This window comes from Lampetra fluviatilis, unplaced genomic scaffold (assembly GCF_964198595.1).
Source record: "Lampetra fluviatilis unplaced genomic scaffold, kcLamFluv1.1 SCAFFOLD_398, whole genome shotgun sequence".
In the NCBI taxonomy this organism is placed as follows: domain Eukaryota; kingdom Metazoa; phylum Chordata; class Hyperoartia; order Petromyzontiformes; family Petromyzontidae; genus Lampetra; species Lampetra fluviatilis.
The window spans coordinates 1-10,000 of record NW_027620485.1 but is presented as its reverse complement, the minus strand read 5'-3'; the positions used below and the strand labels follow the sequence as shown (position 1 = coordinate 10,000).

The window sequence follows — 10,000 nt, the reverse complement described above, 5'->3', positions numbered from 1 at the left end:
CACCAATGCCCAGGTACCAGACAGTGCTGGCACGGCCACGGCCTACCTGTGCGGGGTCAAGGCCAACGAGGGCACCCTGGGTCTCTCTGTGTGTCTCTCTGTGTCTCTCTCTGTGTCTCAGTCTCTCTGTGTGTCTCTGTGTGTCTCTCTGTGTCTCTCTCTGTGTGTGTCTCTGTGTCTCTCTCTCTATAGACGTACAATACCAATGCTCAAGTACCAGACAGTGCGGGCACAGCCACGGCCTACCTGTGCGGGGTCAAGGCCAACGAGGGCACTGTGGGTCTCTCTGTGTGTCTCTGTCTCAGTCTCTCTGTGTCTCTCTCTCTCTCTGTCTCTGTGTGTGTCTCTGTGTCTCTGTGTAGACGTACAACACCAATGCCCAGGTGCCGGACAGTGCGGGCACAGCCACCGCCTACCTGTGCGGGGTCAAGGCGAACGAGGGCACCCTGTGTCTCTCTGTGTGTCTCTGTGTCTCTGTGTGTGTGTCTCAGTCTCTCTCTGTGTCTCTGTCTCTCTGTAGACGTACAACACCAATGCCCAGGTGCCGGACAGTGCGGGCACGGCCACGGCCTACCTGTGCGGGGTCAAGGCCAACGAGGGCACTGTGGGTCTCTCTGTGTGTCTCTGTGTGTCTCTGTGTCTGTGTGTCTCAGTCTCTCTCTGTGTCTCTCTCTCTCTAGACGTACAACACCAATGCCCAGGTACCAGACAGCGCGGGCACAGCCACGGCCTACCTGTGCGGGGTCAAGGCCAACGAGGGCACTGTGGGTCTCAGCGCCTCGGCCACGCGCAGCGAGTGCAGCACGGCCCGCGGGAACGAGGTCACCTCCATTCTGCGCTGGGCCAAGGACGCGGGTCAGGAGACACGGGGGGGGGGGGGAGACACGGGGGGGGGGGGGGGGGGGGAGAGACACGGGGGGAGGGAGACACGGGGGGGGGGAGACACGGGGGGGGCGTGGGGGGAGACACGGGGGGGGGGTGGGGGGAGACACGGGGGGGGGGGGGGAGACACGGGGGGGGGGGGGGGGGGAGAGACACGGGGGGAGGGAGACACGGGGGGGGGGAGACATGGGGGGGGGCGTGGGGGGAGACACGGGGGGGGGGGGGTGGGGGGAGACACGGGAGGGGGGAGACACGGGGGGGGGGAGACACGGGGGGGGGGAGGCACGGGGGAGACACGGGGGGGGGAGACACGGGGGAGACACGGGGGGGGAGACACGGGGGAGAGACACAGGAGAGACACGGGGGGGAGACACGGGAGAGACACGGGGGAAACACAAGGGGGGTGGGGTGGGAGAGACACAGGGGGGAGACACGGGGGGAGAGACACGGGGGAGACATGGGGGAGATACACGGGGGGAGAGACACGGGGTGGGGGGGGGGGAGACACGGGGGGGAAACGGTGGTAAAGAGACGTGTCTCTCTCTCACCGTGTCTCTCTTTCTCACCGTGTCTCTCTCTCCGTGTCTCTCTCCCCGTGTCTCTCTCCCCGTGTCTCTCCTCATGTCTCTCTCTCTCCCCACGTCTCTCATGTCTCTCTCTCTCCGTGTCTCTCTCCGTGTCTCTCTCCCCACATCTTTCCTCATCCCCCCCTCTCTCTCTCTCCGTGTCTCTCTCCATGTCTCTCACCGTGTCTCTCTCTCTGCGTGTCTGTCTCTCTCTCTCTGTGTCTCTCTCTCTCTGTGTCTCTCTTACCGTCTCTCTCTCCCCACATCTCTCCTCATCCCTCTCTCCTCATGTCCCTCTCTCTCTCCGTGTCTCTCTCTCCACATCTCTCCTCATCCCTCTCTCTCCCTCTCGCTCCGTCCAGGCAAGTCGACGGGCATCGTGACGACGACGCGGGTGTGCCACGCGACGCCCAGCGCCGCGTACGCCCACAGCGTGGAGCGCAACTGGTACAGCGACGCCAACTTGCCCGCCAACGCCCTCGGCACGTGCAAGGACATCTCCCTGCAACTCGTTGAGAACATTCCGGGCATCAACGTGAGTGGGGAGGGGTGGGGAGGGGGGAGGGTACCGGTCCAGCTCCCGACAGAGGAGTGGCAGCCTCTCCACCACACAAGGTCCAGACGGTACCGGTCCAGCTCCAGACAGAGGAGTAGCAGCCTCTCCTACACAAACACAAATAGTCTACCGGGCCTCCTGTATTCGACACCGGTCTAGGGGGGTACCGGTCCAGCTCCCGACGGAGGAGTGGCAGCCTCTCCTACACACACAAGGTCCAGGCGGTAGCGGTCCAGCTCCAGACAGAGGAGTAGCAGCCTCTCCTACACAAACACAAATAGTCTACCGGGCCTCCTGTATTCGACACCGGTCCAGGCGGTACCGGTCCAGCTCCCGACAGAGGAGTGGCAGCCTCTCCTACACACACAAGGTCCAGGCGGTACCGGTCCAGCTCCCGACAGAGGAGTGGCAGCCTCTCCACCACACAAGGTCCAGACGGTACCGGTCCAGCTCCCGACAGAGGAGTGGCAGCCTCTCCTACACACACAAGGTCCAGGCGGGTACCGGTCCAGCTCCCGACAGAGGAGTGCCTGCCTCTCCACCACACAAGGTCCAGACGGTACCGGTCCAGCTCCCGACAGAGGAGTGGCAGCCTCTCCACCACACAAGGTCCAGACGGTACTGGTCCAGCTCCAGACAGAGGAGTGGCAGCCTCTCCTACACACACAAGGTCCAGGCGGTACCAGTCCAGCTCCCGACAGAGGAGTGGCAGCCTCTCCACCACACAAGGTCCAGACGGTACCGGTCCAGCTCCCGACAGAGGAGTGGCAGCCTCTCCACCACACAAGGTCCAGACGGTACCGGTCCAGCTCCAGACAGAGGAGTGGCAGCCTCTCCTACACACACAAGGTCCAGGCGGTAGCGGTCCAGCTCCAGACAGAGGAGTGGCAGCCTCTCCTACACAAACACAAATAGTCTACTGGGCCTCCTGTATTCGACACCGGTCCAGACGGTACCGGTCCAGCTCCAGACGGAGGAGTGTCAGCCTCTCTAGCACACACAAGGTCCAAGGCGGTACCGGTGGTCCAGCTCCTGACAGAGGAGTGGCAGCCTCTCCTACACTGAGCAGAGCCAGCCAACCGACCTCCTGTGTCCAACAGTGATCCAGGCAGTTCCGGGGTGGTGGTGGTGAGGGTGGTGGTGGTGGTGGTGAGGGTAGTGGTGGTGAGGGTGGTGGTGGTGGTGAGGGTGATGACGGTGGTGAGGGTGGTGGTGGTGAGGGTGGTGGTGTTGAGGGTGGTGGTGGTAGTGGTGAGGGGGGTGGTGGTGTTGGGGGTGGTGAGGGTGGTGGTGAGGGTGGTAGTAGTGGCGGTGGTGGTGGTTGTGGCGGTGGCGGTGGTGGTGGTTGTGGCGGTGGCGGTGGTGGTGGTTGTGGTGGTGGCGATGGTGGTAGTGATGGCGGTGGCGGTGGTGGCGGTGGCGGTGGCGGTGGTGACGGTGGTGGTAGTGACGGTGGCGGTAGTGACGGTGGTAGCTTTGGTGGTGGTGGTAGTGGCGGTGGTGGTGGTGGTAGTGACGGTGGTTGTTGTTGTTGTTGTCACCCCCCCCCAGGTTGTTTTGGGGGGCGGCAGGCAGCACATGTTGCCGAACACGACGGCGGACCCCGAGTATCCCGGCAAGACGGGGGATCGACGGGACAGGAGAAATCTCGTGGAGGAGTGGCTGGAAAAGCCAGAGAACTCGGTACGAGATCACCACTCACTCACCACTCACTCACCACTTGCTCACTCACTCACTAACTCACCCACTCACTCACCCACTCACTCACTCACCCACTCGCTTACCGCTCCTGAGTGAGTGGGTGAGTGAGTGGGTGGGTGAGTTGGTGTATGAGTGAGTGAGTGAGTGGATGAGTGGGTAGATGAGTGAGTTGGTGAGTGGGTGGGTGAATGGGTGAGTGAGTTGGTGAGTGGGTGGGTGAATAGGTGAGTAGGTGAGTGGATGAGTGGATGAGTGGGTAGTTCAGTGAGTGGGTGAGTAGGTAGTTGAGTGAGTGGGTAAGTGGGAGGGTAGGTGAGTGGGTGAGTGAGTGGGTGAGTGACAGGGTGGATGAGTGAGTGGATGAGTGAGTTCGTGTGGAGGTTAGTGGGGGTGTTGAGTGAGTGAGATTGTGTCACCGTGTGTGTCACGTCACTGTGTGTGTGAGTCACTGTGTGTGTCACTGTGTGTGTGTCACTGTGTGTCACTGTGTGTGTGTGTCACACTGTGTGTGTGTCACACTGTGTGTATGTGTCACACTGTGTGTGTCACTGTGTGTGTCACTGTGTGTGTGTGTCACTGTGTGTGTCACTGTGTGTGTGTCACTGTGTGTCACTGTGTGTGTGTGTCACACTGTGTGTATGTGTCACACTGTGTGTGTCACTGTGTGTGTCACTGTGTGTGTGTGTCACTGTGTGTGTCACTGTGTGTGTGTCACTGTGTGTCACTGTGTGTGTGTGTCACACTGTGTGTATGTGTCACACTGTGTGTGTCACTGTGTGTGTCACTGTGTGTGTGTGTCACTGTGTGTGTGTCACTGTGTGTGTGTGTCACTGTGTTGTGTCACTGTGTGTGTGTGTCACTGTGTGTGTGTCACTGTGTGTGTGTGTCACTGTGTGTGTGTCACTGTGTGTGTCACTGTGTGTGTCACTGTGTTGTGTCACTGTGTGTGTCACTGTGTGTGTGTCACTGTGTGTGTCACTGTGTGTGTCACTGTGTGTGTGTGTGTCACTGTGTGTGTGTGTCACTGTGTGTGTCACTGTGTGTGTCACTGTGTGTGTGTCACTGTGTGTGTCACTGTGTGTGTCACTGTGTGTGTGTGTGTCACTGTGTGTGTGTGTCACTGTGTGTGTGTGTGTGTCACTGTGTGTGTGTGTCACTGTGTGTGTGTGTGTGTCACTGTGTGTGTGTCACTGTGTGTGTGTCACTGTGTGTGTCACTGTGTGTGTCACTGTGTTGTGTCACTGTGTGTGTCACTGTGTGTGTGTCACTGTGTGTGTCACTGTGTGTGTCACTGTGTGTGTCACTGTGTGTGTCACTGTGTGTGTGTGTCACTGTGTGTGTCACTGTGTGTGTCACTGTGTGTGTGTCACTGTGTGTGTCACTGTGTGTGTCACTGTGTGTGTGTGTGTCACTGTGTGTGTGTGTCACTGTGTGTGTCACTGTGTGTGTCACTGTGTGTGTGTCACTGTGTGTGTCACTGTGTGTGTGTGTGTCACTGTGTGTGTCACTGTGTTGTGTCACTGTGTGTGTCACTGTGTGTGTCACTGTGTGTGTGTGTGTCACTGTGTGTGTGTGTCACTGTGTGTGTCACTGTGTGTGTCACTGTGTGTGTGTGTCACTGTGTGTGTGTCACTGTGTGTGTGTCACTGTGTGTGTCACTGTGTGTGTGTGTGTCACTGTGTGTGTGTCACTGTGTGTGTGTCACTGTGTGTGTCACTGTGTGTGTGTGTCACTGTGTGTGTCACTGTGTGTGTGTGTGTGTCATTGTGTGTGTGTGTCACTGTGTGTGTGTCACTGTGTGTGTGTGTGTGTCACTGTGTGTGTGTGTCACTGTGGGTGTGTCACTGTGTGTGTGTGTGTGTCACTGTGTGTGTGTGTCACTGTGTGTGTGTGTGTCACTGTGTGTGTCACTGTGTGTGTGTGTGTCACTGTGTGTGTCACTGTGTGTGTGTGTGTCACTGTGTGTGTGTGTGTCACTGTGTGTGTGTGTGTCACTGTGTGTGTGTGTCACTGTGTGTGTCACTGTGTGTGTCACTGTGTGTGTGTGTCACTGTGTGTGTGTGTGTGTCACTGTGTGTGTGTGTGTGTCACTGTGTGTGTGTGTGTCACTGTGTGTGTCACTGTGTGTGTCACTGTGTGTGTGTGTGTGTCACTGTGTGTGTGTGTGTCACTGTGTGTGTGTGTCACTGTGTGTGTCACTGTGTGTGTCACTGTGTGTGTCACTGTGTGTGTGTGTCACTGTGTGTGTGTGTGTGTCACTGTGTGTGTGTGTGTCACTGTGTGTGTGTGTCACTGTGTGTGTCACTGTGTGTGTCACTGTGTGTGTGTGTGTCACTGTGTGTGTGTGTGTCACTGTGTGTGTGTGTCACTGTGTGTGTCACTGTGTGTGTGTGTGTCACTGTGTGTGTGTGTCACTGTGTGTGTGTGTGTGTCACTGTGTGTGTGTGTCACTGTGTGTGTCACACAGAACGGGAAGTATGTGTGGAACAGAGACGAGCTTCTGGCTGTTGATGTCTCCAAGACTGACCACCTCCTGGGTAACGACATCATCAACATCACAATCAACATCAACATCATCATCACCATCAACATCATCATCACCATCATCATCACCATCAACATCACCATCAACCTCACCATCAACATCAACATCATCACCATCATCACCATCATCATCACCATCAACATCACCACCATCATCATCACCATCAACATCACCATCAACCTTACCATCAACATCACCATCATCACCAACATCACCATCAACATCATCACCATCATCATCAACATCATCAACATCATCAACATCACAATCAACATCATCAACATCACCATCAACATCACCATCATCACCATCCACATCACCATCATCATCACCATCAACATCATCACCATCATCATAAACATCATCAACATCAACATCATCACCATCAACATAAACACCATCACCATCATCACCATCATCATCACCATCATCACTACCACCACCATCACCACCACCATCACCATCACCACCATCACCATCACCACCACCACCACCATCATCACCACCACCACCACCATCATCACCATCACGATGATGTTGATGGTGTTGATGTCGGCGGCGATGGTGACGCTCCTGCCACAGGTCTGTTTGAACCGACGGACATGGTCTACGAATTGGACAGGAACGTGACGATGGACCCATCGCTGGTGGAGATGGTGCAGGTTGCATTGAAGATCCTCACCAAGAACCCCAAAGGGTTCTTCCTGCTGGTCGAAGGTGAGTGGGGGAGGGACACTCACCAACTCACTCACTCACCCACTCACCCACCAACTCACTCACTCACCCACTCACCCACCAACTCACTCACTCACACCACTCACCCACCAACTCACTCACCAGCTCACTCACTGGCTCGCTCAACACTCACTCAATCACCCACCCACTCACTCACCCACTCACTCACCAGCTCACCAACTCACTCACCAGCTCACTCACCAACTCACTCACTCACACACTCACTCACTCACACACTCACTCACTTACACATTCACTCACTCACTCATACACTCATCACTCACTCACTCACCAACTCACCCACCCACTCACCAGCTTCCTTACGAACTCACTCACCAATTCACTCACCGGCTCGCTCTCACCAACTCACTCACCAGCTCACCCAACTCACTCACCGGCTCACCCACTCACCCACCCTCCCCACCACCCACCCTCCCACCCACCCACCCACCATCCCACCCACCACCCACTCACCCACCCACTCACCCACTCACACCCACCCACATCACTCACTCACTCACCACCACCCCACTCACACCACCCACCCACCCACCCACCCACTCACCCACTCACTCACACCACCCACCCACCCTCCCCAACACCCAACCTCCACCCACAGCCACCCACCATCCCACCCCACCACCCACCCACCCACTCACCCACTCACCCACCCACTCACTCACCCACCACCCCACTCACCCACCCACCCACCCACCCACTCACCCACCCACCCACTCAACCCTCACTCACCCACCCACCCACCCACTCTTCCCAACACCCACCCTCCACCCCACCCACCCACCATCCCACCCACCACCCACCCACCCACCCAACTCACCCACTCACCCACCCACTCACTCACTCACTCACCCACCACTCCCACTCACCCACCCACCCACCCAATCACCCACTCACCCACCCACCCACCCACTCACCCACCCACCCACTCACCCACTCACCCACCCACCCACCCTCCCCACCACGCCACCCTCCCACCCACTCCACCCACCATCCCACCCACCACCCACCCACCCACCCACTCACCCTCCCACCCACCCACCCACTCACTCACCCACTCATCCACTCACTCACCCACTCACCCAACCACTGAACCTCTCACTCACTCACCCACTTACTCACCCACTCACTAACTCACCCACCCACCCACTCACCCACCCACCACACACATCACCCACCCACCACCCACCCACCCACCCACGCACCCACCTCACTCACCCACCCACTCACCCACCCACCCACTCACCCACCCACTCACTCACCCATCCACTCACCCACCCACCACCCACCTACTCACCCACCACCCACCCACCACTCACTCACCAACTCGCTCACCCACTCACTCACTCACCACCCACTCACCACCCACACCACTCACCCACTCACCACCCACCCACTCACCACTCACTCACTCACCCACACCACCCACCACCCACCCTCCCACCCACCACCCACCCACCCACCCACTCACCCACTCACCCACCCACTCACTCACTCCACCCCACCCACCCCACTCACCCACTCCACCACACCCACTCACCCACTCGACCCACCCACCCACCCACTCACCCACCCACCCACTCACCCACTCACCACCTCACCCACCCACCCCCCCCACCCACCCTCCCACCACCCACCCACCATCCCACCCACCACCCACCCACCCACCCACTCACCCTCCCACCCACCCACCCACCCACTCACTCACCACTCATCCACTCACTCACCCACTCACCCAACCACTGAACCTCTCACTCACTCACCCACTTACTCACCCACTCACTCACTCACCCACCCACCAATCACCCACCCACCCACACACTCACCCACCACCCACTCACCCACCCCACTCACTCACCCACCCACTCACCCCACCCACCCACCCACTCACCCACCACTCACTCACCCATCCACTCACCCACCCACCACCCACCTACTCACCCACCACCCACCCACCCACTCACTCACCAACTCGCTCACCCACTCACATCACTCACCCACCCACTCAACCACCCACCCACTCACCCACTCAACACCCACCCACTCAACCACTCACTCACTCACCCACCCACCCACACCCACTCACCCACCCACCCACCCTCCACCCACCCACCCACCCTCCCACCACCCACTCACCCACCCACTCACCCACCCACTCACCCACCCACTCACCCACCCCTCACCCACTCACTCACCACCACCACTCATCCACCTTCCCACTCACCACCCACCCTCCCACCCTCTCACCCACCCACCCACCCTCCACCCTCCCACCCACCCACTCACCCACCCACTCACCCACCCACTCACCCACCCACTCACCACTCACTCACCCACTCACCACCCACTCACCCACCCACCCACTCACCCACCCACCACCCACCACTCACCCACCCTCCCCACCACCCACCCTCCCACCCACCCACCCACCATCCCACCCACCACCCACTCACCCACCCACTCACCCACTCCCCACCCACTCACTCACTCACTCACCCACCACCCCACTCACCCACCCACCCACCACCACCCACCCACTCACCACCACTCACTCACCCACCCACACCACCTTCCCCAACACACCACCCTCCCACCCACCCACCCACCATCCCACCCACCACCCACCCACCCACTCACCCACTCACCCACCCACTCACTCACACTCACACCACCCCCACTCACCCACCCACCCACCCACCCACCTCACACCACCCTCACCCACCAACCACTCACTCACCCACCCACCCACCCCACTCTCCCACACCCACCCTCCCACCCACCCTCACCCACCATCCACCCACACTCCACCCACCCACCCACTCACCCACTCACCCACCCACTCACACACACTCACCCACCACCCCACTCCACCCACCCACCCACCCAATCACCCACTCACCCACCCACCACACCACTCACCCACCCACACCACTCACCCACTCACCCCACCCACCCACCTCCCCCACCACCCACCCTCCCACCCACCCACCCACCATC

At 59.1% G+C, this 10,000-nt stretch overlaps 1 protein-coding gene across 1 annotated transcript in view; it reads left to right on the top strand.

Moving 5' to 3' along the window:
* The window catches only part of LOC144953969 (alkaline phosphatase-like), a gene marked incomplete at its 3' end in the record, with an annotated part of 13,630 nt that extends 6,663 nt beyond the window's left edge, over window positions 1-6,967 (top strand). Inside the window, exons 3-7 of the mRNA XM_078884564.1 lie at window positions 681-855; window positions 1,811-1,983; window positions 3,556-3,687; window positions 6,173-6,242; window positions 6,833-6,967. Coding sequence (XP_078740690.1) covers window positions 681-855; window positions 1,811-1,983; window positions 3,556-3,687; window positions 6,173-6,242; window positions 6,833-6,967 — 685 coding nt within the window. The remainder of the gene's footprint in view (window positions 1-680; window positions 856-1,810; window positions 1,984-3,555; window positions 3,688-6,172; window positions 6,243-6,832) is intronic.
* Between the last annotated feature and the right edge of the window lie 3,033 nt (window positions 6,968-10,000).